This window comes from Fulvia fulva, chromosome 4 (assembly GCF_020509005.1).
Source record: "Fulvia fulva chromosome 4, complete sequence".
Lineage (NCBI taxonomy): Eukaryota > Fungi > Ascomycota > Dothideomycetes > Mycosphaerellales > Mycosphaerellaceae > Fulvia > Fulvia fulva.
In genome coordinates, this window is record NC_063015.1 from 3209943 (window position 1) to 3235501 (window position 25559).

At 53.3% G+C, this 25559-nt stretch overlaps 10 protein-coding genes across 10 annotated transcripts; 3 read left to right on the forward strand and 7 right to left on the reverse strand.

The window, feature by feature from the left end:
- Nucleotides 1-42: 42 nt before the first annotated feature.
- Nucleotides 43-1673, reverse strand: CLAFUR5_04669 (uncharacterized protein; the record flags this gene model as incomplete). The annotated part of the gene is made up of 2 exons (XM_047903817.1): nucleotides 43-1054; nucleotides 1273-1673. 2 exons carry the CDS (start codon nucleotides 1671-1673, stop codon nucleotides 43-45), a joined length of 1413 nt encoding a protein of 470 aa, XP_047760757.1.
- Nucleotides 1674-1988: 315 nt separating this feature from the next.
- CLAFUR5_04670 (putative proteasome subunit alpha type-1) lies at nucleotides 1989-2997 on the forward strand (the record flags this gene model as incomplete). The annotated part of the gene is made up of 5 exons (XM_047903818.1): nucleotides 1989-1995; nucleotides 2061-2123; nucleotides 2180-2274; nucleotides 2345-2557; nucleotides 2611-2997. The coding sequence occupies 5 exons, from the start codon at nucleotides 1989-1991 to the stop codon at nucleotides 2995-2997; spliced, it is 765 nt and encodes a 254-aa protein (XP_047761445.1).
- Nucleotides 2998-4283: 1286 nt separating this feature from the next.
- CLAFUR5_04671 (uncharacterized protein) lies at nucleotides 4284-4965 on the forward strand (the record flags this gene model as incomplete). Its single annotated transcript, XM_047903819.1, has 3 exons — nucleotides 4284-4546; nucleotides 4614-4779; nucleotides 4837-4965. 3 exons carry the CDS (start codon nucleotides 4284-4286, stop codon nucleotides 4963-4965), a joined length of 558 nt encoding a protein of 185 aa, XP_047761444.1.
- Nucleotides 4966-5381: 416 nt separating this feature from the next.
- Nucleotides 5382-5991, reverse strand: CLAFUR5_04672 (uncharacterized protein; the record flags this gene model as incomplete). Its single annotated transcript, XM_047903820.1, has 2 exons — nucleotides 5382-5622; nucleotides 5675-5991. The coding sequence occupies 2 exons, from the start codon at nucleotides 5989-5991 to the stop codon at nucleotides 5382-5384; spliced, it is 558 nt and encodes a 185-aa protein (XP_047761447.1).
- A 1869-nt stretch (nucleotides 5992-7860) lies between these two features.
- On the reverse strand, nucleotides 7861-9960 carry CLAFUR5_04673 (General negative regulator of transcription subunit 3; the record flags this gene model as incomplete). The annotated part of the gene is made up of 4 exons (XM_047903821.1): nucleotides 7861-7921; nucleotides 7977-9592; nucleotides 9653-9871; nucleotides 9925-9960. 4 exons carry the CDS (start codon nucleotides 9958-9960, stop codon nucleotides 7861-7863), a joined length of 1932 nt encoding a protein of 643 aa, XP_047761446.1.
- A 584-nt stretch (nucleotides 9961-10544) lies between these two features.
- Nucleotides 10545-11383, forward strand: CLAFUR5_04674 (D-aminoacyl-tRNA deacylase; the record flags this gene model as incomplete). Its single annotated transcript, XM_047903822.1, has 4 exons — nucleotides 10545-10551; nucleotides 10617-10838; nucleotides 10909-11189; nucleotides 11252-11383. 4 exons carry the CDS (start codon nucleotides 10545-10547, stop codon nucleotides 11381-11383), a joined length of 642 nt encoding a protein of 213 aa, XP_047761441.1.
- Nucleotides 11384-11887: 504 nt separating this feature from the next.
- Nucleotides 11888-12942, reverse strand: CLAFUR5_04675 (Alcohol dehydrogenase; the record flags this gene model as incomplete). The annotated part of the gene is made up of 2 exons (XM_047903823.1): nucleotides 11888-12629; nucleotides 12689-12942. The coding sequence occupies 2 exons, from the start codon at nucleotides 12940-12942 to the stop codon at nucleotides 11888-11890; spliced, it is 996 nt and encodes a 331-aa protein (XP_047761440.1).
- A 1788-nt stretch (nucleotides 12943-14730) lies between these two features.
- On the reverse strand, nucleotides 14731-16984 carry CLAFUR5_04676 (Flavin carrier protein 2; the record flags this gene model as incomplete). The annotated part of the gene is made up of 2 exons (XM_047903824.1): nucleotides 14731-15240; nucleotides 15293-16984. The coding sequence occupies 2 exons, from the start codon at nucleotides 16982-16984 to the stop codon at nucleotides 14731-14733; spliced, it is 2202 nt and encodes a 733-aa protein (XP_047761443.1).
- Nucleotides 16985-19706: 2722 nt separating this feature from the next.
- CLAFUR5_04677 (Quinone oxidoreductase PIG3) lies at nucleotides 19707-20932 on the reverse strand (the record flags this gene model as incomplete). Its single annotated transcript, XM_047903825.1, has 3 exons — nucleotides 19707-20369; nucleotides 20426-20790; nucleotides 20911-20932. 3 exons carry the CDS (start codon nucleotides 20930-20932, stop codon nucleotides 19707-19709), a joined length of 1050 nt encoding a protein of 349 aa, XP_047761442.1.
- A 282-nt stretch (nucleotides 20933-21214) lies between these two features.
- CLAFUR5_04678 (rRNA methyltransferase 1, mitochondrial) lies at nucleotides 21215-23293 on the reverse strand (the record flags this gene model as incomplete). Its single annotated transcript, XM_047903826.1, has 1 exon — nucleotides 21215-23293. One exon carries the CDS (start codon nucleotides 23291-23293, stop codon nucleotides 21215-21217), a length of 2079 nt encoding a protein of 692 aa, XP_047761449.1.
- Between the last annotated feature and the right edge of the window lie 2266 nt (nucleotides 23294-25559).

The following is a 25559-nucleotide window of genomic DNA, read 5'->3' on the forward strand; positions in this document are numbered from 1 at the left end:
GCTGAGTGCAGCCGCCAGTGTAGTGGGTCCACGAGAAGAATGCTACTCGCTCTCATGTTCACTACTATCTTCCGAACTGCTCTCATCGTCGTCCTCCGAGACCCGAGTCCTCGCCTTGCGCTTGTTGCGTTTCTTCTTCTCCAGATTGTCAGGTGTTGGTGCTTCGCTGATCTCTCTTGCTCGAGCAGGTGGTTCGACGGTGGTGGGCTCGCTCGCTGAGGACTCAATCTCGGCTGGTGTGGCTGCGTTTTCTTTGGCCAGGTCCGCATCTATCGCCGTAACGAGCTCATTCTCAAGTACGTCAAGTATTTGCTCCCCGCGCTGGCCTTCCTCAACCTCGCGTTTCATCTCTTTGAGCTGATCATCGATGTACTGAATCCGCCCAGCTCCAGAAGTGGCGTAGCGCTCGATATGTCGATGAAGAGCTTGGTAATATGCTACTCGGCGTGCTGCGGGTGTATCCACCGGCATGTCTTCTTCGTCTTTGTGGTGTTTCCAGATTCGCTTGAGCACTGAAAGGGCTTCCTCAGCCACGCGTAGCCGTGCCGCCCCTTGTATTGTTGAAATGTACTGTACAATGGCCGGATTATGTCTGGGTGGTATGCGGTAGATGTTGAAGAGGTTCTTCAGTAGATTGTTCTGGTGCTTTTTAGAGAATTTCCAATTTCCACGGTCCTTGTGATATTGTTGGAGGTAGTCGACGTATGGCAGTGCTTGTGTGGACGCGTCGCTGTCTTCCGTGGCACCGGTCGACTCTCTGGACGTAGACTTGGTCTTTGTGGCAGATTTGTCCTTGTCGATTAGGGTGGACTTGGAGTTCTTGACTTTCTTCTTCTTTTCTCTCTTCGGCTCCTCCACCACAGCCGGAACTGCAGTCCTCTCGGCTGGGTCCTCGCCAGCAGCCCAGACCTTGAAGAAGTTCTGGCGGGAGAAGCCGTCCTGTCCTTTGGTGTCTGGAGTGAATGAGACTGACTTGCGTGGCGATGGTGGGCGAGCGGGCTGCTGGACCGGAGTGGCAAGCTCAGCAGTGTATTGCGGAAGAGGTGGCAGAGAGCTGTTTAGTGTCAGCCTCAAAGACTCTCATTTCAGCCGATACGTCTCCACTGGTGGCAGTAGTCTAATTTCATCGAGGCCTCGAAGTGATCCGACTTCAGATCTGGCAACGCTTCTCAACGAGGTTTTTCATAGTCAATGAACTTGCCGCTTGACCAAGAACCCGCCATCGACCATGCCAAACAGAGACCAGATGCAGTTGGGTATCATCTCACTTACTCGTCGTCGTCGTCAAAGACGACCTTCTTAGGTGCAACACCAGCAGCTTGCAAAGTGCCGGATGGGCCTAGAGACCCGATATGTCGTTGGGGCGCCTGTGCGCGACTCCTTTGATAGTCGTCGAAAGCTGACCTCTTGCCTCCGGATGGCTTCGAGTGAATGGCAGGTCCTTCAAAGGACTTCGCTCTCTTGGCCGGTGTTGCAAGTTTTGTGTCTTCAAATGGTCGCTTTTGGGACTTGTTCAGCGTCTCCACTGGTACTGGCTTTGGTGATTGCTCGACTGGTGGTTGAACGTTCTCGGAGTCTTGAGCAGTGTCTTTTGCATATTTTAGTTTGAGTCCAATGCGCTTCCAGGCTGGTACTCGTGGGGCGGCATCGGCAGTGCTCATCGCGATTGGCATGTGCCAGTGACCTTGGTACGGCCTCTTCTCAATCACGTGGCTTGCTTGTGGCAAGTATTTGAGTGAATGGAAGTGATACAGACTACAGTATGTCCTGGTGGTCGAGATTTCAAAGTGGCGCTAGATCTGATCGGGAAGCATCAAGCTGCGGATTCGCCGTCGCGTCACCAGCTGCCTGCAACGAAACACACCAACTCAATCAAACACCCATCAAGCACAACCTCACCCTCACACCTTCGCCCACTCCGAACCACCGATCACATCACGTCCATACAGCTATAAACCCACCGAACCTTCCTCCACCATACCGCCGCGATGTCTGGCAAGTCTCGCTCCAGCCGCCAATGACCACTCCAAACAGCGACTAACATGAGCATCGGCTTACAGGCAGCGCGGGCTTCGATCGACACATCACCATCTTCTCGGACCAGGGTCGTCTGTACCAAGTCGGTGCGTGATAGCTGGATACAAGATGGTACATCAACGGCTGATTGGACTCTCCCCAGAATATGCCTTCAAGGCCATCACCGCAGCAAACATCACATCCGTTGGCGTGCGAGGAAAGGATTGCGCGGTCGTCATCTCGCAGAAGAAGGTCCCTGTGAGTGACGACGATTTGGAGTGAAACGGGAAACAGGAGGCTATACTGACCATGCTCTTCCCGCCATCAGGACAAGCTCATCGACCCAGCCTCCGTCTCCTATGTCTACAAACTCTCGCCCTCCGTCGGCTGCGTCATGACTGGATCAATAGCAGATGCAAGAGCGTCGGTAACGCGCGCGAGAGGAGAAGCAGCCGAGTTCAGGTACAAGTTCGGATACGAGATGCCTTGTGACGTACTGGCCAAGCGGTTGGCCAACATCTCGCAGGTCTACACACAGCGCGTGAGTATCGGAGCATGATTGGTGACGGACACAGGAGCTGATATGATGGTCAGGCATACATGCGACCCCTGGGCGTTGCGACTACACTCATCTCGCTCGATGCCGAGTATGGCCCACAGCTGTACAAGTGCGATCCTGCGGGCTACTATGTCGGATACAAGGCCACTGCTTCGGGTCCAAAGGCGCAGGAAGCGCTAAACTTCCTCGAGAAGAAGCTGAAGAACAAGGACTGCGCAGACGGCAGCTGGGACGAAGTTGTTGAGCTGGCCATCTCCACATTAAGCACAGTCCTCAGCGTGGACTTCAAGAAGGGCGAATTGGAGATTGGTCTCGTTGGTGGACCTCGGACGGACGGCAAGGAGGGTACCGACCCTACCTTCCGCTCACTCACCGAAGAAGAGGTCGACGAACGACTCCAATCAATCGCAGAGAAGGACTAAGCTCCAATGTCGACGCACTCCTTCAGCCCCTGCGCCGACCACTGCCTCACGCCAACACAGACCGCATCTCGAAAAAGCATGACCTTGCTATGCGTCCAAGTCATGTCGTTTGCGCAACGGAGGAAGCTGTGCACAGCTCTGCGCCGCTGAACATGGGAGCGATCGGCGAATCCGTAAGCCACACGTGCGCTACGGCCAATGACGTTTCTACTTGACGGACGCTACGCCAAGCTAGGCTTACCTCTCGCAGCACCTCAGCTGCAGGTGATCTGCGAACATGTCTGCTGCTGCGCTTGTTGTATACTAAGGTTCTGTTACGCAGAGCCGACGTCCACGAGGCGTTGTACTATACCAATCGTCGCACGTGGCTACCACTACCATTTTAATCCCACGATTCATCAATTGCACAGGCTGGCATTGAAACCTAAGCGCAATACCGCCCAGCTTTGGGCTGCCAGGTGCCAGGTGGGATCACTGCCGCGCTCCGCTTGTCGGGCCTTCCCAGACATGATCCTTTTCTTGCCCGTGCGCAGCTCTTAGCGATGGTCAGATGAATGATCGACGCTACCGGCCAATGGCCACGAGACGACATCGCCAGAGCCGCACCTTATTTCAGCATTCTTACCAAAACCGGCATCGGGTCTGCAGTCTTCCAGCACCATCCTCTCGCCATGGCTGCCTGAGCCCCACGACATTCCATGTCAACCGCCCTATGAAGCACCCAGCAGAGCCATGTCGAATGTGACGTATCGCACGCTATGTACTGTTTTGGACCCACGCCAACTACTGACCACACGTCTGACTCCCTTGGCTGCCACCAGAACCTTCTCCTCCAGCTCTCACGATCGTGTAGGCTATGCAGGGACCACTTCCAGAGAAGTAGTCCCATGTGCAAGTAACAGCATTGTCGTTGGCGTTCCTGCTTCAGATTGACGCAAGGTCCAGGTACGGATCAGCAAGCCACGGGCTTTGTGCATGTGTTCTCCTGTCAGGTACGGCACGGGGGTAAAAGTTGTCACTCGGTAGTTGGGCGGTAGGAGCCTTTTGTGAGGGACGATGGCCGTTACTCATATAGGTCTTGTGCCAGCAGCCGAGCCTGAGACATCCACATCCACCACCACGACACTCACGATACTCACGACCAGCATCGACGACAACACGACTCAATCGGCAATTTCATTATACATCCATTCTTTCTGCATTGTACCCAATCCTGAGTCTCGACCCAAGCCTCAACACTGTCTTCCTACTCCGACTACTATCGCCTCCCGTACCCATACACACCAATGTACATCATGGCAGACGGCCTCAACAATGCTCGCGCGATACGGGTACAGGAAATCATGAACGACTACCGCAACATCCAGAACTACATCGCCCAAATCCGCGCCAGCCCTTCAGCAGAAGAGTACAACGAGGAAGGATATATGGTGCTACGGCAATGCATAGCTCAGGGACAGCAGTTGCTCGCTACGCCGTTCCGGCCGGATGTCAACGGGAAGGGAGCGCCGGAGGGAAGTGAGGAGGCGGTACAGGTGCATTTGAGGAGGTGAGTGGTGACGGCGGGAGAAGGGAGTCGGCAGTGTGGGATAGGCAGAATACTGACACGATGACAGAATCATCATCGATGCGAGTTTGAGGAGGTTCAAAGCACAGAAAGTTTACCTGCGAGCGACGGCGGCGTTAAAATGGATTAATGCGAGGAGTCAGATTCTGCAAGGACAGAGTCCGCATGCTGGACATGCGCCTGCGTTGCAGCAGGTGAGGAACCAGCTTAGGGTGGTAAGTCTTCCTTCGTCCCGTAGACCAGACTGGTTCGTGCACTGACGTTATTGACAGGAGCTCTCAGCAATCACAGACGCACGAGTGGACGCCGCTCTGCGGCAGGCAGACATGGCCGCTGGGAGGTGGTTGGAAGAAGACCCGCCTCTTGCGAACATGCAGAGGACGCTGAGCAGTGGGCACTGAATGACTGCCGCCTCCGGCAAGACTACGACGATCTAGCTGAGACTGCTAGTCAGTCCACGCGACCGTATCCGAGCTACGCAGGCGCCGCTCACACAGCCCTTACCGCCCCCATCGCACCGACCCGAGTCCTGGAGACAAAGGCGAGGTCCAACTGCAAGACAGTAAGGATCATGGGAGGAATTTCTGCTGCATACTGTTACTACTACTACAATCTTAATCCTGCATCATATCTACCACAGCGAAGCGAAGCGAAGCGCCGCGCCAAAATGTTCTATAGCGAAGGCGTCTTCGGAGGTCTATACCCACTTCAATCAATTTCGGCCCAGTCATCATACACTGCCCCCTTCACCAGACGCCGCCGCTTCATACTCAATCAACACCCAAAGATTCACGCTGAACAGCAAGGCAACCACTCATCAACTCCTCCTCCCCCCAGTACCACCTCCCCTCTTTGGAATATCCGCCTTATGCACATCCCTCATATGCTCCACCATCTTATCCTTCCTCCCAAACCCCGCCTGACCCACCCGATGACACCCAGCCCACTGACAATCCACCAGCGCACTCGAGTCGCGACAATGCATAGCGCTGTAGTGCCGTTCGAGATCTGCTTTGCGCGCGCAGGTGTGGGTGCAGATCAGGCAGTGGTATTCTACTCTGCGGGTGCGTTAGGCGGGAAAGGAGTTGGAGAGGGGGAGATGAGGCTTACGGTGGTTGGGGACGGGGTTGAGATGGTTGGGAGTGGGATGGGCCAGGGGAGGTTGGGGAGGTTGAGTAGGCTGATGAGGGCGAGGAGGAGTAGTAGTAGTAGGGGTTTGATGTGGAGGTGTAGGGTGAGGAGGGAGGGCTTGGGTAGCCTGTCGTTGTGGGTCTGATTGTTCGTGGTGCTGAGGATGGGGTGTAGTCGTAGTATTGTTGGGATCTAGATGGCGGTGTTCGTTGTTCGGTGTAGTATTGTTGTTCATCTGGATAGTAGCCATATTGTTGGCCCGTGTACGAGGACGAGCCGTACTGTTGGTACGACATGATGAACGCTTTGGGAGCAAGTTGCAGACGTCTTAGTGGGTGATATCTAGAAGATGGCGACTTGGGTTTCTTGATGGGTATGACGACGACTATGCCTGTGTAAGACAAGATGATGGCAACAGCTGTTGAATAACAATAACAAGGTCGCCAACTTCACAATCTTCCTATGGCTGCGCCAGCGAACACACGGTGACACACTTCTACTTAACCACCACCAAAGAAGGCGTCGCCCTCCACTCCTGCTGCGGTCCGGATGACATTGTAGGACATGGAGCTGCCAAACCACACATACCATAACGATTGCCTTGCGACGTAGGTTAGATAGCCACCTCCACTGCTCGCACTAATCGCGCAAGACATGAGCGACTCCAGTCCCGGCATCGGCCTTCGTGAGGGTAGTGGTGCCTTCCATTGGCTGTAAGAGGCGCGAAAACATGAGGCGAGCAGGGTGCGGCCTTTCGCTCCTTCTGAGCGGTGAGCAGTGGGCGTGCGCGAGGCTCAGTCGTGTTGTGAGAGCAAGTACCGAGGGTGTTTTGAGTCATTCTACCACGAGCCACGTTGCCGGCGAAGGCAGATGAATATCGTGTCATCGAGCAATGATGATTCCAGAATCCTGGATGGTGCGGTTCGGCACCGGAACCGATGGTGTGGTGCGTCTCAGGCACTGGGCTGTGTTTGTGGTACGTTCTGCCGTGGCAGGATCCATCAAAGCGGGAGGTTGAATGTCATATGACCCAGGGAGAGGCCGCAGTGAGAACTTCGTGACTCATGCATGATATCTTGACTGCCGGAAGCGATTACAGCCAGGCAAACCCGTTTGCGAACTACAATTGCGAACTCGCCGGGAAGGCGCAGCTTAGGCCTGAGGCAAGTCTGCACCGACAAAGGGCCATATCATTCTTCTGGACTTTCAGCCGTATAGTCCCTGCTGCCATTTGTTCGATCAAGGACAAGAATGTCGTGATGACATGCGAGCCGCCGGGCATGGTGCCTCGTGCCTTCGTGAAGTGCGAAGTGAGTAGTCAAGCGAGGCTTGCCGACTTCGTTGAAGGGCTGGAGGAGGCCGCCCTCTTGGCAGAAGGGCGCAGCTTCTCGAAGCATGGGACGAAACCTGTTCCGGTTCCATGACCAGGCTGTAGGTGTGTTGATGATGCACCGTATGACTGTCGCATGTAGGCATCTACAATGTGATGCATTGTTTGTTTCGTGGCGGGGCCATAGCACTGTTCGATGTATTTGCCTTTGCCAGGCTCACCTTTCAACCCATGACTGCGCCTACTCCCTGGTCTCTCGCACGCGGGATGTCTGATGCATTCCCGCACCATCGTGATCGTTCTGAAGCATCGTTGAGTCAGCCTCTCCGTGATATTGCTTGACGATGACCTGATAGCCGAAGAGATGAGCTCAAGAAACCTGCCGTGCTATTGGTCAGCTCATTCCACGTGCCGCCGTTCGCAAAGTAGAGCCATGTCTGCATGCCACAAAGTCAAAGAGAGAGAGGCGCAGAACATAGCTAACTGTATAAACGTTAGCAGAACGCCAAACGCTCACCCCCGCCAAGCCATCGGTCACTTCCGAGTTGGCCTGCTTCGCATATCAGGGCAAGACGGCACGTGGCTAACTTCCAAGCGAAAGGCAAGAAGGCATATCGGCGGCCGAAGGTGATGTGGACATACGAAAGACGGAGAAATGTGAGGAGGTGTGAGTAGTCAGCGGTTGTGTCCACCAAGGACATTCCTGGAAGGTGAATGACATTCCCCAAACTGCCCTCTTCCAAGGAGCTTCAAAAGCGATGGTGAAGCTACTGTTATCGGGGCCCAAAAGGTGCTTCCTCCAAAGTGGAGGCAAGCCGTGAAGCTGTTCGTCGCCTCATAGATCATCCTCGAGGAACTTGTAGGCAAACTTGAAGTCTGCCTTTCTCCTGTTCATCCTGCGCCACTTCGTCAGTAAACAGTCTCTGGTCAATAGAGGTTGGCTTGACTCACCACGTGGACTCGTAATCGAAGAAGCGATATGTGCCTTGCTCAAACTCCTCGGTGATATTCTTAGGCTCCTCGTGTCGCTGGAACCAGGTCTGGTATTGCTTATGGAAGCGCCAACTTTGGCTCTTCAACGCTTTCGCCGCAAGGTATTGTTGGTAAGTGCCTTGTCTGTAATAGAACGAATAGAACAGACTGTCGGTGTCGATGCGGCTGTATAGCCTGGGATCATCGAATATTCCTAGCGGCTCCTGTGGGTAGTGAGATGGAGTGTAGTTGTAGGGATTCTGAGGCTTGTAGTGGTTTGGCTTCTCTGCATCTTGTGCTGTCGGGCACGTCAGGCGCGAGGCATTGAGCAGTGCCACGTCAAAGGGCTGATCTGACTTCGCTCGTTGCTTCGTCTCTTCGAAAGAATCAAGAAGGTCCATGAGGGACGAGGGTAGGTGATACACGCTCTCCTCTTCGTCATCTTCCTGAGCACTCTCGCCGTGCGATAGAGCGATGCCCGCAATTCCGGAGTCCGGACTTGGCGGCTGTAACACTTTCTGCACGCTATTTGATTGCTGGCGTGAGGGTTGTGCTGATGCAGTTTGCGGTGATTGTTTCCGCAAGGATGCCTTGGGTGCTGACACAGGTGCTGGTGCTGGTGCTGGTGCTGGTGCTTTGGGCTCTTCCTTGAGGGCAGGCATGGGCAGTTTCGGAGGCTGTTCCACAGCCTTTTCTGCAGGTGAAGGTGCGTCTGGCACTGCTGCGCTCGGGGCAGGTTGTGCTGCGACTGGTGCGGGTGACGGAGTTTCGCTTGGTTTAATAGCCCCTGGGGGCGGAGGTAAAGGTGCCATCCCAACGCCGTTCTTGTCGCTCGCAGCGGCCGCAGCTGCAGCAGAGGCATACTTCAGAGGTTGCCCAGTCGGTATCGTCGGTAGAGGTGCCGGCTTCATGGATTCTGTTGCCTTTCCATTGACGCTATTTGAGCTTGTATGTAGTGACGAAAGCGCAGGTAAAGGCGATTTGAGCTGCACGCTAGGCCGTCTCGGCGGAGCCTCTGTTGCTGTTTGTGACTTCTTGGTGGTTGGTATGCTTGGTCGTACAGGTTCTGTGTCCGGTGGTTCGTCCTGTGTGCTTTGTGCATCCTGACTTGACACCCGGTCGTTCTCGCCCGCAATTCCGAAGAGGCCTTCTTCTTCCTCCAGATTGAAGTCGTCATATATGCTGTCATCTTCCATGAAGTCCACTTCTTGGTTCTGCTCAACATAATACCTGATGCCATCTTCAATGTCTTTCACCTGATCTGTTTCCACGCTCCCGTTCTCGAGCGTTCGCAGTAACAGTTCCAGCTTCCCTACATGCCACTTATGTCGCTCGACCGTCCGCTCTAGTTCGCTCACTCGATCCGCTTTCCCAGAGTCCTTCTTGCCTTTCTTGAGCGTGGCTTGCAACGCTTCCGCCTCGGCCTCCAAGCTTTCGATTTGTCGTTCGAGCTCGTCCACCATATTCCCCAGGAAGTCGCAAACATCCATCTTCTCCTTCTCTTTGGGATCGAGTTTCGCGGCAGCATTGAGACCTTCCTTGGAGAAGGCCTTGGTCTTCATCTCCTTCTCCACGGCCTTGAACTTCTCCATTTGCTAGGGTGTCTGGTCAGTACTGCTTATGGGCAGGTCTCATACACCACAGGGTGATTATACCGTCTCGATGAGCTTCCGCTTCTCCATCAGCGGCTTCTTGTCCTTGATGTCATTTTGACTGGCCCAGCCTTTTATCTTGTCGCGGGAGCGCTGCAGCTTCTTGATCTCTTTCTTGAGGGTGTCTTCGAGCTTCTCCTTCTGCGACGCATTGCTACTAGCCTCAAGCTTGTCGTAGATCTTGTTGAACTCGATCACGCCCTCGTCCACCTTCTTGTACTCCTGCTGTGTGTTAGTGGGTCTGTCGATCAATTCCCGTGGGACGACTGTCGGACCTTGTCTATTTCCTGCTGCTGTTTCCGTGCCGCCATGGTGCCTGAGGGCCTGTGAGGCGCGGTATGTGTGGCACGGGGGATGTGCTATCGCGTGGTGGTGATGTCGGGCTCAACTCGCGGCTGGTGCGATCGGCCGCGGGCTATGTCGTGTGGTGGTGGTGGTGTGTGCGATGTAATGAGTGGGATGCATGTAGCAATTGGGTGATTGCGATGTGGGAACTTTGGAGATGCTCCTGATTGATGTGCTGTTGATGCAGGCCAGAGAGATCCAAGATCGGCAGCGCCCGACCAGGGTCTCCGACGAGAGGCTAGAGGAGAGGAAGCGCGATCTTGCCATGCCAGCATCAATGTCCCATCACAACATACTGCTTCGTTACGCCGCGTCTTGATGATGATTGTTTGACAGTCGCTATTCTCCCATCGAAACATGACGACAATTGCTGGCGTTTGACCGATGGATTGCCGCGCCTGCAAACGCCGGCCCTCGCGTTCTCGTTCTCGCGCCTCACGTTCGACTTTCCGCTCGCAGCAACAGCAAGCAACGCACAGCTGGAATCCAGCAGCCAGCCCATCACATCCGCTCACCGCCGGTATAGCTCCACATAGCAAACATCACCAACATGAAGGGTAAGCGGTACTTCCTTTCCTGTGTCTCATCCCTCTAACACTTCTTCTGACATGCACTCTCGAAGCTGTCATACAACGTGTCAAGTCCGCCTCTGTGACGGTAGATGGCCAGCTCGTCTCTACCATAGGTAAAGGTCTACTAGTCTTTGCAGCCATTGGCAAAGACGACACAGCCAAAGAGGCCGAGTCTATGGCTTCCAAAGTCCTCAAGGTAAAGTTCTGGGACGGCGACGATGGAAAGAAGTGGAAACAGAATGTCCAAGACATTGACGGCGACGTCCTGTGTGGTGAGCCCTGACTGTCAGATCTAATCTTACCATCAAGGTCAGACCAGCTTATGTCGACTTCACCATCTAGTCTCGCAGTTCACACTTCTTGCATCTACCAAGAAAGGGAACAAGCCCGACTTCCACAAAGCAGCGCCGCCCGCCTTGGGCAAAGAACTATACGACACCTTCTTCAACCAAGTCCGCAAGCTCTACCGCGAGGACAGAGTCAAAGATGGCGTCTTCCAAGCCATGATGGATGTTGGACTCGTCAACGATGGACCGGTAGGTGATTCAGATCCCCAAGGAGACGACCCTGCAGCATTTCCACTCCCCCCGATTGCCCTGGACTACCGCTCGGAGGACGAAGTGGTACATAGCTCAACCCGGCGTGCTGTATGCAAAGCACCAGATATCGCTGACGCCATGCACAGGTCACAATCGAGATGGAAACAAATCCACCCGAGATGAGGAATCCCACCAACATGGAGCCACTGAAAGAGGGCCACACCACCAAGACCAATGTGCAGAAGACCTTCGAGCTCCCAGCCTCGTTACTCGAATGAACGACTCGTATCCTCGTTGCCGGACCAAAATATCACCACAAAGATGACGTTCGCAGCCGTGCAGGTGCTGCGGAGCTGAAAGCGATGCCATCCGCGGAGTGCACCGGCTTCTGCTCCGTTCAGTCGCAAGCGATCGGGGGCCGAGCTTTTCACGAGGCACGATCGCCGAGGCAGGCGTGAACGACTGTGGCAGTACGTCGCTCTGAAAGGTCACTATGCCGGCTGCGACAAGCTGCTTCGGAGTCGCCGTATCGACAACATGATCATGTCGGAAGCAAGTCAAGCCATAAGCCACCAAAGTCGACATGAGCCGGGAGAAGAAATCGGGGAGATGGTGGAAATAGTCAGCCACTATGATTCATCAAGACATTAGATTCGTTATGCTCGACATGCTACGCTACTATGCTGGTGACGCGCCGAGGGCGTCTCATACTCTATCGACTCTCATCGCCCAACTCCTACGCTGCCCGAACTTCATACGATGACTCTCCATGGCCGAATGTCTTACTGGTTGACGAAGACACCACGGTATCGGACGTTACCCTTGTTCAACTTGTCCATTACCTTGTTGATGTTCTCCTCGTCCATTGGGAACTTCTCAATAATGGGCTCAATCTTGTGGAGGGCGGCAAACTCCAGCATACGCTTGTGGATGTATCTGGATGCCACAACCGATCCCTGAACTGTAAGACCGTTCAGGAGCAGTTGCATGTATGGGATGGCGAAGTTGCCCTCGTCGATAGAGAGTGGGTGGATCGTTGCACCTGGGCCGAAAGCGTTGACGATCTTGTTCCAGTCTGGCTGTGCGGAGGTTGTGACCAACAGGCGGTTCAATGGTTTCGATGGCTTGATCTCCTCGACATCCTTGGTTGCGATGAATTCCTGAGCTCCCAGCTTGAAGGCCTCGTCCTTCTTCTTGTCGGATCCGGAGAGTACAACGACGTGGCAGCCCATCTTTGCAGCGAACTGAATTGCCAGGTGTCCCAATCCACCCACACCCATCACACCGACTACCTCAGTTGGCTGCACGTTGTATGCGTGAAGGGCGTTGAAGACGGTAGCACCACCGCACATCAATGGCGCAGCAGACTCATCGCTCAGTGAGTCTGGGATCGGGAACAGGAAGGCCTCCCTCCACACAGCGTGAGTCGCAAAACTACCCTGGTCGAGGTCCGCCATGCCGTACATCGCACGCTCAGGGCAGTACGTCTCATTGCCCTTCAAGCACTGTTCACAGTGTCCGCAGCTGCCAAGATTGTCAGCCACATTCAAATCCACATCCATGCCAAGGGGCTCGAGACTCACCTGTCGTGCTCGTATCCCCATCCGACGCGGTCACCCTTCTTCAAGTATGTGACACCTGGACCGGTTTCCTCAATGACACCGACACCCTCATGGCCGAGACCCATATCTGCCTCTCTGTAATGGAGGTCGGTACCGCATAGGCCGGAGGCTGTGACACGGAGGAGGACCTGGTCGCCCTTGAGCTCTGGCTTCTCGACCTGGCTCTTGACGACTTTGCCGCCCTTTTGGCCCTTGAAGACGGTGAAGGAAGGCATTGTAGTTGTTTCGAGTTGTGAGTTGTCTAGTTTGTGCGTTTTGAGAGGGTGTTTTGGTTGTGAGGTATGTGAGGAAAGTGGTTAACTTGAGAAGGATAGCATACAACCTACGTCCATATATACGACAAGAAGATCTCTAATCAACAAAAGTCACATAGCCGCCATGACGTGCATCACAGCTCAGAGCACGGAGTTTGGAGGGCGTCTTCTTTGTTCGCGGCCGAAACGTGTGGAACGTGCAGGGGCGCTCTCAAGATGGCAAGGTATAGTAAGCGCACTGCAGCTACTGTACAGCAGAACCAGGCACGATGCACCACTACAACCGGCAGTCTTCGCCCCAACGTCAACGGAATCATGCCCTTGTTCGCGAACGTTCGGAGCTTCGCATCAATGCTGATAGTTTCGAAGGCGTTTCAACAACTTTTCTCGCTGGCGATGAGGTCATGGTCCGAATTTTAAGCGATCAAAAAGCTCGCATGCTCGCCACAGTCTCGGACGTGGTTCCTGGAGATGGCTAGACGACACCGAAGAGATGATTTCGGATTCCAAACGAGAACATATCACGACTGGTACTCGGCAGGGTAGCTGCTGCAGTTGCTTACAGAGCAACATAGCGAGCAACAAAGATTGAACCGTGCCTGAATTGCTCTTCAAGGGAGGTCCGTTCGTAACACAAACCCTCCACATTACCCGTGCCCTCATGCAAGAGGAGTCAGCATACCTAAGCAGTTCCTACGCGTGAAGGAATCAGTGATCACTTCAGGCCAAAAGTAATCCATCAGTAACACCAAACTCGCACGAGGAGTATGAGTGATCGTTTCCAGAGGAAGAAACCTCAGAACACCGCATCCCATCGCTTGATTCAGCCAGCGCAGCGCAGCGCAGTCCGGTCAGCTCAGCTCAGCTCGTGCGGCTTGTCCATGACCGCCTTGCATATATACCCCTGCTCACCTGCAATATATCGCCATGCAGTAGCTGTGAATCGCAGCAGACGCTTCGAGGTTTAGACGGAATTGCCCTACGACCGACCGGTCAATGAGACGTCCACACCTCGTACGAGAACGCATACGAGGGCATATGAAGGCATGTGAGGGCGTGAGAGGGCATATGAAAGGCAAATAAGGGCAAGAAGGAATTGTATTCCGCACTCTCGAAGGAATGCTCAATCTTGTCAGGGATCGTGTTTGATTCATGCAGGATAGGTAGGTAGTGATAATAAGGTATACACATTTGGCTCGATGCGCGCTCGATGGCAGTAGTAGTTGTGGTTGTGGTTGTAGGGCTAGTAAGGTGTTCAGAATCAGATTCAAAAAAGAAACGCCCGCGTGACACTTCGCCATCCGGAAGGTGTCCAGTTAACATAAAAAAACTGGCCCAGCCAGTATAAAACCAGGCCGTAGCCGCTTTTTCGGCAACACATACGCCATCAAAAAGACACCGGCCATCCCATTCTCAATTGCAATTCCGGATCGACCGTTGTGTCCATGCAATGCACCTATTTACAAATCAAAATTCGTCAAGACCATCATCACTTCGCTGTATTGGATCGACCGGGAGCTGTCTCAGTCTTTATCGTCCCAGAAGGGCCATCTCGTGGATGGCGGTCGATAGTACATGTCCAAGACACTTGCCATCGAATCTGCCGTCGACAAGCGCTGAAACCCAGGACGCTGAGGCACTTCTCGAGGTTTCAGAAACCTTTGATTCGGTGGATGATCGGCCATTAGAATATTGGTATTCACCGTCTCCGTCGAATAATCGGTCGCGAAAGTAGGGAGGGGTGGTCGTCTAATCATATCCGGCTCCTCTTTGCCAAGGACTCGCATTCTGTTGCTGACGAAAACGATTTTGACTGCTCGTCATCGAGGCCGTTCTCTCGTAAGGTGGCAGATGTCGTTGACTGCCATTGTCTGATGGGAAAGCAGGCGCGCTGCTGTTGATAGGGCTTCGAGGTATGTTGCTGTTGTAGCCACCATAGCCCGTCTCAACCTTGGTTCTGTCGCTGCTGTTGCCAGACCAGCTGTCGTCGTCGTCTTCAATGCGTGCTCCTCCCTTGTTGAACTCGCCGTGCTTGCCCTCACCACGAGCAGTCGCACCTAACGCGTCCAGCTCGGTGGTGAGCTGCGACTGCGACTTGATGAAACTGCCACGGTCGTCGCGCATTGGCTGGTACCGAGTGTCGGGGTTCTTGGAGAACAATGCGAAGCATGATGCTACGCCGACGATGATAAGTAGGATGAGAGAAAAGGCAGCGTTATAGACGAAGAAGATGACACCCATCACACCAGTGACGATACCCTACATGTTTGTTAGCCAATCAAAGGAGATCGTCTTGACAGATGCAACTTACAGGTTGACCGAAGATATCGGAGAAGACCAATAGGAAGATTGCAGATAGGAAGTTGATAACACAGATCGCAATGTTGAAAGCGTTGGTCTTCTTGTCCATGTATGGTCGGAGCACACACACAGCAATCAGGAAGAGACACTCGATGATGACAAGGGCAATGGCTTGTGCAACTCCGCTGCCCTGAGCGAGAGCGATGAACATGCCCTTGACCAGGAGGTAGATCAGCACTGGACCGATGAAGTAGTACGCAGCGGCCTTGAACTGGACGTAGAGGAAACCCCACTTGTTGAGCGAGACTGGGTCGGAGTAAAGAATGTAAGCCGGGTTCTTGTGCATCGCGATGCTGCGGTTCGCCAGGCGGATGACCTTCAACACGGCCCAGCCCAGGATGGCGAGCATTGGGAAGATGGTGAAAACAGCCAGTACGACTTCAGCGCCAGAGTCGATTCGTGTGAATTCCCAGAAGCATAGCACGACCATCTGTGGGTAGCCAATGAGTACTATTCTGAAAAGGATGCCCTTGAGTACGGTGGTCCATCCGTTTCGGAAGTCCTGGAACTTGTCGCCCTTCATGCGGCCAGCCTTGGTGAGTCCTTCGCAGACAAATTTGAAGATGACTACGCCGAGGAGGACGAAGATGACGAAGATGACGAAGAAGATGTAACCCGTCAAGAAGATGTTGGTGCGCTCAATACCCGCACGGAAGCCGACACGCTCGATGCCTCTAACAACGACCTGTTGGGAACTGTCCGTGTTGGTAGAAGATCCAGCGTTGGAACGAGCTTGCAAGATGTGGTTGTTGATCTTGACGGCAGCGCGCTTCATCAAGTTGAAGGCCTGATCAGCGCTACCTGTAAGACCTCGCTTCTCGACCCTGACGGAGCTGGAAGACAAGCTAGTAAGGATGGTCGAGGGAGTTCCGCCAGTAGCACGCTGGTACCAAGTGGCGAGCTTCTGCAAGAAGCCGACGCGGATGATGCCCATGCTCCATTGGAAGTTCTGGGTCCAGGACGCGACAATAGGTGGAAGCGAAACAGCGCTCATGCCGATGAAGGCTTGCGATTGGAAGTATCCAAAGAGTGCCATGGCATTGGCAGCCACGTGTGCAGCAGTGTTCGAGTGTCCAAGGCCAGACGTGATGGCCGAGGCAACAAGCGCCAGGCCGGCAAGCACTGCAATTGTCCATGCCACACCCTTCTGATCCACAGTCTTTCCGTTGGAGAGCTCAGCTTCGACACAAGCGACTGACGTGCCGGAGTTGGTCTGGTTGAAGTACACCTGCACCTTGGCGTCCAAGTCTGGCACGGTGTATGCGATTCCTGGCACCCGCGTGATCGAGTCGGCAGGAATCTCTGCGTTACTGTTCAGGTTGATCTGGCCCTCATTCATGGGACACAGTCCCTGGAAGTCGTCCGAGTCGCAAGGGTCGATGGTGGTCTTATACAAAGACAGGCCGTACGCGAGCACGACAAGCTCAATCGTGACATTTCCGGTGATACTGCTGACTCCGTTGACATCGAATGCCAGTGTGCGGTTGTCGGGCGTGAAGATGACATCGAAAAGGGTGGCGGAGAAGTTGGAGTTCTCTTGACAGGGATTGAGCGATGTCGAAGTGAGCAGGCGCTCGGCGCAAGTGAGTGGCGAAAGCGCGACGAGAAGCGCCGGGATTAACGATGGTATTGACGGCCTCATGGTTGCGGTATGGCGTGTGCAAAGCGGTGGGTGCGGTGGTGGAGGAGGAGGAGGAGGTGTGGCGAGTCGGTATGCGGTATGTGTGTGGTCGTTTCGAGGTTGCGGGATCGCGCTCGGAAGTTGCGGCTGCCCGCCTCAGCGAATGGAAGCGTCGTCAGCAGCGCGACGGCGGCGTATCAGGGCAGACGCGGTCGAGTAGGAGGGAGGTGCGTTCCAGCAGGCAGGTCGAGGTGTCGTTGATTGTCGAAAGCGAAAGACAATAGTAGGAAAGCGAGGGTAGTGGTGGTGGTGGTGGTGGTGTGGAGGAGGAGCACCAATCGGTAGTGCACAGTGGTGGCAGGAGATGGTCAGCAGCAGAGAATGGCAGAATGCGCACTCCACGACTGGCTGCGAGAGTTTCGTCAGTAGCGCGCCAGGCTAAGTTGTCCGATGACGCCGTCGAGTGTTTCGTGCCGCGGACGCTCTTCGCCTTCGCCTTGGTTCTTACCTCCTATGATGCTCCAACACGGCCCGGGCAGTACATGTAATTGGAAGCGAACGACTGTGGTGAAGGTGAAGATGGTGATGGTGGTGGTGGTGGTGGTGGAGCAGGTGACCGCAGCGTGTGTGTGATAATGATCATGAACAGTCGATCCTCCTTTCTCGTACCTGAAGGTACACGCTGGAACGTCGTAGCGTGAATGAGGCAGTGCACTGTGCTGGCCAATACGGCGAAGGCCCTGCCCTGCCAAGAACTTCCGGCCAAAGCAAATCTTCGACGTTCCGGGTCGGCAGCAACAGCAACAGCAGCAAGCTTGTTCCAAGTACAAGTGCTACAGTATTCCTTGCACGCGTAAAACTTCATGTCCACGGGTGTCTGTGGGAGGTGCTGTTAATAAGCCGTTCTCACCACTGCAAGAGACAGACGACAGACTATCGCGCAGAGCAGCACCAACAAACCCGGACTTCTTCACAGTGAAACACAAATAGCATTCCTTGTACGACGGCCCCTGTCCGTAGATCGTCGAGTTTCCGTTCAGTGGAGACATAAAGTCTTGGTGGGCCTGGCCACTGGCCACGCGTCTACCAAACGTACCACGCTCCACACCACAGCACATGACATACCACTACTAGCCGTGTCGGTCCCCATGCACCCGCGAAGCGGGTGTTGGACAACCCAGTGATGTTGGACACCTCAATAAAACCACGCTTTCCAACACGCGGATCTTCCATTCAACACGCGTTATCTCATCAATATGGTTGCTTCCATCTATCGTGAAGAAGAGGAGCTCATCAGTGAGGCCGTGCAGTGGTACTGCGACGCGTCAAATCCAGGTCCTGTCAAGCAGGTAGCCGCCAACTGGGGTGTCGATTACCATCGCTTCAGAAGACGACTTCTCGGTCACAACTCACGCAGCACACGGCCGCGTACGCACACGGTGTTGACAGACGATCAAGAAGCTGTTCTTGCAACCTACTTGAGGAGGTGTGACAAGATAGGCGTATCCGCGCGACTCTGGATGGTCCAGATCAGCGCAAATTCGATCTTCAAGCGATACCATACTGGACCTAGATCACCTCCAATTGTGATCTCGAAGTGGCCACAACGATGGCTCAATCGACATCCAGAATGGAAGAAGGTGAAGCAACAACCATTGGAAGCAGCAAGAGCAGCGGCATGGGATATTGGTGACCTTGAATGGTGGTACAGCAAGCTGTGGCAGACCTGTCAAGAGCATGGCATATTGCCTGAGGACATGTGGAATATGGACGAGACTGGCTCCCAACAACAGTGAGGACCTTCGGTCGATACACTGCTGCGCTTATAGCTGATCCATTGATAGATGAGTCTATTAAGCAGCGACTGGAGCCACTCTTCCGTGGAGCCCAGATTGCTATCGTTGAGGGCGCCGAAGCAGTAGCTGAATTGAACAACACCACGGTCCGCCAGAACGCTCGCAATGCTCGCAACACTCAGAAGAGACAACACCTTCAGCGTGGAGGTGTCATGAAGGCTATCAACGCAAGAGCTGCTATACAAGAACGTGAAGAGAACACAGTAAAGCAGCTTGAAGCCCAGCTAGCACGTGCAAGAACAGGTGAATTGAGACACCGGATAAGCAAGATTATGAGCTATATCAAGGGGACATACAACAGACCTGCTTATCCAGTGGAGAGACGGAAGATTATGCCAATATGGCTTGCCTGTATGGACGATATAGCCAATAGATAGTTGAATACACCTCATTGATATCGTTGAGGTGTCCAATATCACTGGGTTGTCCAACACCCGCTTCGCGGGTGCATGGGGATCGACACGGCTACATTCACAGTGTATGAACACAAGCAGAACATACTATAAAAACAATGGCCGTGCTGTGGCGAATAAGATGTGGCAAATACGAATGCGAAATGCGCCACGGCTGCGCGGCATGACAACCAGTAAACAAAGCAGTCAAGATCGACGCACCATCACAACGACAACCGGAGAAGGAATCTGCTGCTGATGGAGTCGTGCTCTCGGTCCTGCAGCAGGACTTCGTATCGTATCCACATGTAAGACTTACTTTGACAATAGAAACACCATGGCTTCGTGCTCGACCACCTGTGCGCACACTGCGCACCCTCTAGCACTATCTTGCGACTCTTCACGTCCAGAAGCGATGGCATCGCCAAGCGCCCACTGCCGTCCAGGGCACACAATGCCCCTCCATTATTCCGCCAGCTACATCAATACGACCCATCAATCCACCACGCAAACCAACTTCCCCATCGTCTTATTCCCCTCCAGCAAAAGATGCGCCTCCCCGATATCCCTCCAACTCAACACCCTCTCCAACGGCATCCTATACTCCCCCCTCACCAACTTCGGCAGCACCTCCTCCGCAAGCAGATCCCTCAGCCTCCCCTGATACTCCGGGTCCCTACTCCTCAGCGTCGAACCCACAAAACTCGCCCGCTTCATAATGAAAGCACTGATATCTGTCTTCTCAGGCAGGACAGTCCCTCCCAACGCACCAAGCTGCACAACTCTCCCATCCTTTGCGAGGACGGCGAGGTTGTCGCCGAAGTAAGGGGCGCCAATGTAGTCGATGACGAGGTCGATGCCTTCGTTGTTGTTTGTGCGGCGGACCTCGTCGGCCCACGTACCGCCTTCTGAGCCGTCGGCTTTGGTGTAGGGTTTGGTGCTTTTGAAAGCTGAAGTTGCGCCGATTTCGTCTACGACAAAGGTGCACTTTGCGTCCTGGCGGGTCGTGGCGTAGACTTTTGGGGTAGGGGAGAGGTTGAGGGAGAGCTGAATGCCTGCGATGGAGACGGAGGAGGCGCCGGCGTGCCAGAGGATGCTTTTCTTCTCTGGACACCATTCTCCCACTAGGCGCAGGGCTTGGAGCGCTGTCATCCAGACCTGAGGAAGTATCAACAAGTAAGCAAAAATCGAAATATCAAACGGTAAGGACTCACTTCAGGTATACCCGCACACACCTCCCAGCCCAACTCCGCTGGCTTCCTCAATAGCATTTTCTTATTCACCACTACATACTCCGCATACGCGCCTCCATATGTCAGCCCAAAGACTTCTTCACCCTTCTTCCATTCGTCATCAGTCTGACCACTGCCAACTTCCTCAACGATTCCCGAGAATTCCAATCCCATGGTCTGCGTGACTCCAGGTGGAGCCGGGTATCTGCCTTCACGCTGGAGCGTGTCGGCGCGGTTGAGGCCAAAAGCGCGGACTTTGATGAGACATTCTGATCCTTTCGGGGATGGGCGAGGGGTGTTGGGGTTGATGAAGAGGGAGGTGGCGGGGCCTTTTTTATTGTGGACGTCTGTGTAGGTGGGCGTTAGGAAGTTACTTTACGTAGGAAGGCGTTGGAGAGGAATATGCTGTCTTTTGTCGTTACAAGCGGAGAGCTTTGAGGTTTGTAAGAAGGAATGTGTAGCCTTACCTACAGCACGCATCGTGGCCATGGTCGGCTGCTATCTGTTGTACTGGATTTCGATGTTGCTCGGTAGCCAGAGAGATCTTGGTGTTCAATGCCTGGGAACGGTGAGAGTTCCAGGTCGTGGTCTAAGGTAGCATGTAACGTGAGCATTCTCCGAGCGAGAGCTCCATGGCTGGAGCTTGTACGACTCAACCTCGGATGTCATCATGGCATCTTTGCTGCCCCTGGAGAGTGTTAATATTGATAAATGACTTCTATCTTTACAATCCATTGCTACAGTAATATACAGATGTCCGCTGTAAGAGCTCTACCAGCCCAACTCACTCCTAGTATCCTTCCTATCCGGCGCATTAGCAGGCTTCCTCAAGAATGCCTCCACCAATACACCCGCAGACACGCTAACGTTCAGACTATCCACTCCCACATCAGGCATATTCTGCGGCTTCACACCACCTTCGATAGTAACGAAGTGATCTGCGCGGTTTCGCAAGTTCTCCCTCAGACCTGCTCCTTCAGCGCCCAGCATGAGGATGCTTGGGTACTTCAGTAGAGGACTCGCCTTCGCCACTGCGCGGGTCGTGATCGTTCGAGCTGCATCACGACTTCCAGGCTCGGGAGCAACAGCCGCGTAGATTTTCCAGCCTGATCTAGCGGAGTCGTAGGCGAAGTTTGATGGTTGTGGTAAGGAGAGGAGACGGACGGCTTCGCAGGCGCCTGAGGAGGCTTTGGCGAGGACTGCGGAGGAGAGGTTTGCACAGGTGTTGGAGGCGACTGCTACGGCGTCAACGCCGTAGAAGTGAGCTGTTCTGATGATGTTGCCGATGTTGCCGGGATCTGTGATGCCGTCGAGAAGGAGGATCAATGGCTGGCGCCAGGTATCGCTCATGGCTCGCAGGAACTTAGGTGAGCCGTTGATGGCGACGTCGTCTGCGTTTTGAGGGCCGAGATTGAGTGGAATGGTGGACTGGCGTGCATCTGGCTTGCCAAGACTTAGTACCGGTGGTGCTGGTAGTCTTGAGGCCTCGAGCACAACTCCATTGTGTGGTCGACCATCGGACATGCGGTCCAGCAGAGCTGTCTTGAACTCGTTCCGGAAGGGAATGCCTGCCTCCTTAGCAAGCGCAACAAACTCGTGCGCTGGCCGTTCTCTGTCGTAGTGATTTGCAGAGCCAGACTTGGCAGACTCTTTCTCGAAGATCTTTGGGTGCACGTAGAGGCGGTACAGCTTTCGTCGCTTTGACCGAAGGGCCGCGAGCACGGAGTTGTACCCGTACAAGAACTGGCTAGCTGCTGTCGTATATGGAACAGACACCGGGATCTCGTCTTCCTCGTCTTCTTCGTCATTTCTGTTGCGTGGGTTACCACGACGGTCAGAGCGAGGGTCATTGTTGTCACGTCTCGGCCTGTCTACCCGATCTTCTGATTCCCGCCTACTCGACTTGACTGGGGCTCGTTTCGGCGCTTCAAGTCCAGCCTGACCCAAGGATAAGTCGAAGAAGCCATCCCTGCCCTGGTAGATCACGCTCCGCGAACTGGGCTGCGGGCGTCCCTGCGCGAAAGTGCCATCCGGGGCCTTCTTCTCGAACAATGATGCGATCGCTTCTGACGGCTTGTCTTTGAAGTTGCCAGACTGTACGAACTTGTTGATGATCTGCAAAGTCGACTTCATCTCCTTGGCCATGTGGTCGACGCCATCTTCGTTGGCCTCACGCTCCTGCATCTGTTGCACTAGCTGGCAAGCAGTTTTGACCGTCCGTAGTATTCCTGGTTGTCCCTTATCGCCAAATCGAGGAGCATCACGGTCTGGTGCTGATTGCGCGTCAGATGAACGCCTTGGTCGAAAACCTTCCCGCTCAGACAAGCGTGAGGTCCTTTGCGGTCTTGAATCATTCCCACGAGAGAATGGTTTCCGCTCATCGCGATCTGACGACTGAAAGCTACGTTTGGGCTTGTCACCATCTCTACTGAAAGCTGAACCTCGATCTCCACGGCCCGATGAAGAGGAGCTCCTTTTTGGCCTGTCATCGTCTCTGCGGAACGAGGGTTTCCGGTCATCACGATAAGAAGATCGTGTACGCTCCGGAAAGTCGTGTTTGTCTCTTCGAAAGGCTGGTCCCCAATCCTCTCGCTGTCCTGTAGACTGCCGTCTGGAGGTTATACCGTCCCTAGAGCGGCCAGAGCCAGAACGTGATGCTGATGAGAAAGTTGATGGTCGGCTGCGATCTCTGCCTCCCCTTTTGCCATCGCCGTCATCTTTGCTGGCACGTAGACCTCTGTTGATGGCGGAGCTGGTGGACACAGCTCGATAGGCCGGATGCATGTATCTGCCTGCCACTGAGATGCGACATTGTAGGCAAAGCGTCCTCGATATAATCGAAGAACTCATTGCGTAGCCTTCGTTGGATTTGGCAAAAGTTGCAAGAACGAGTGCTTGCGTCGCCCGCCCGGATCTCGGCCGAGTGCATCTTTACCTCTAATCTCAGCCTATCAGAACCCCTAACGCAAGCTCGCTTCGTTGCCTAATAGGAACAAGTGTAGGTAGTCTAAGGGCGCAAGTCGCGAAAAGCGCTATCGCGACGTAGACGCGTACCCATTTTATACTATAATAGCTTACGATATTTAATTACTCTATACGTAGCGATAGTACTATTAAGATATATTTTCTAAATTATTACTTTAGGGATCTATAGAACGAAGCCTCCTCTATAATCTATTACGTTATTTATATAGAAAGTTATTATATAGGCTTATAGTTATAGAGTGTTTTAAAAGTAGATTATTTATATATTATATAACGTAAAGAGCCCCACAGAAGCAGCAGGACCTGCAGAAGTTCAAAGAACTAACAGAACAGCTGCACCTAGCCCAGCAGGAACAGGACAGAAGGGCTCAAGGGAGAGGATCAGCAGCCAGCCAAGGGAAGAAGCAACAGTCTCTAGCTGAAAGGATAGTAGGACTCCTCTGGAAGACTGAATGGACAAGAACCCCATAGAGGCCAGGAACCCCAAAGGCACTCCAACAGTTTGGTAGCCACAACTACCTACTGTACTCAGACCTAACCAGGTCAGAAGCAAGCATAGCAATACAAATCCGCTCTGAACACATCGGAGTCAGGGCATACCTGCATTAGAGAAAAGTCCCAGGTATCGAAGACAAGAGTTGCCCATGCGGCTACCTGTCCCAGAATGTCGAACATAGACTTCTGGTTTGCAAAGAATGGAGTACAGGGAGAGGTGAATGGAGGGCAAGGGCAAGGAACAGAAACTTCCAAGCCATGATCAGCAATAAGGGAGACCTCTAGAGAATTACAAGGTGGATCATCCACCAAGGATTTTTGGAGCAGTTCTCTCTTACTAGGGAAACAGAGAGATGGATTGAGGAGAGAAAGAAGGAGGAGGAGAGCAGGAAGAGGGGGACAACTCCAGGGTTGCAGACAAGGTAGTCAGAGGCTAACCACCATGACACCAGTGCACCCTAATAGAAGGAAAACTGAGAACTCATGGCAAGGAAGCTATTAGAGAAGGAGAGGAGGTTTTTACCTAGGAATAGGTTTCCTACCTTATGTAGTAACATATATAGACATAAACCCGTATGGGCCGGAGGGCACCACAACGGGTAAATGAATCATCTATCTATATAACGTAAAGTACTAGTAAGCTAGGAATACTAGTAAGCTAGGAATTTTGTCTTAGTACGACCAACTTCCTGATTATCGTACTATATCTCAATAATATAATATATAATCGTCTAATAAAGAAGGTAGAATTGCTCTTGCCCTCTCTACCTATCGTTAGGGCTAATTTCCGAGTCTCCTATACGTAGCTATAGTATATTACGTACCTAGTCGACGACGAGAATTATCTATACGTAGTATCGGCTACGAACCTCTCGTCTTACTACGAGAGAGCTAAGTATTCTCACGCTAGAGCGTCGTAGGCGCGACGGGCGCGTAACGTAGGCAAAGCCGCGGCGAATAGAGGACTACTAGTAAAACGGGTATAAAAACTATCCGACGAGCGTATACTCGTATCGGGAGCGAGTCCCTCTTCTTTCTACGTATAAGAAGGGCGCGGAACCGTTGCCTATACGCTCGATAGGACACCTCTAGTATAAGTGTAGAATTTTCACCTCCGGAGACCGTAAACCGAGCGGGCTAAGCGATGAATATTAGACGAGCGGACTATAGAACAATAACTAAGCGGACTATACGACGGCGTCGAGCGGACTACGAAACAATCTAGTATTTACTAGCGGGCAATACGGTAGGTAGGTAGACACGCGATAAAGCCTATAAGGGCCTATTAAATACCCGGTATAGGAACGAGGGTTTTGCCTAAGGCACTACCTATCCCGCTATATAACGTACCTAGTCTAATATAGTAGATTGCGACGAGGAAAAGACGATAGCCTAAGTAAGGAAAAGACGGCTATTAGGACGGGGAAAAGACGTATAATATAAGTAGATTAGTTCTATAATCGGGGAGGATCGAGGGTAGGGTAATAAGGAACTTTATATTAGTTAGTAGGTAGAAACGTAAGGGGTACGCTACCCGGCGTAGTGTGTACCCCGAGCAAACCTACGAGGTATAGACGGCCGCTTTCTAGAGATAGGCTACGGTAACGCGAAGGGCGTCAAAACCTAGGGCGTAGTA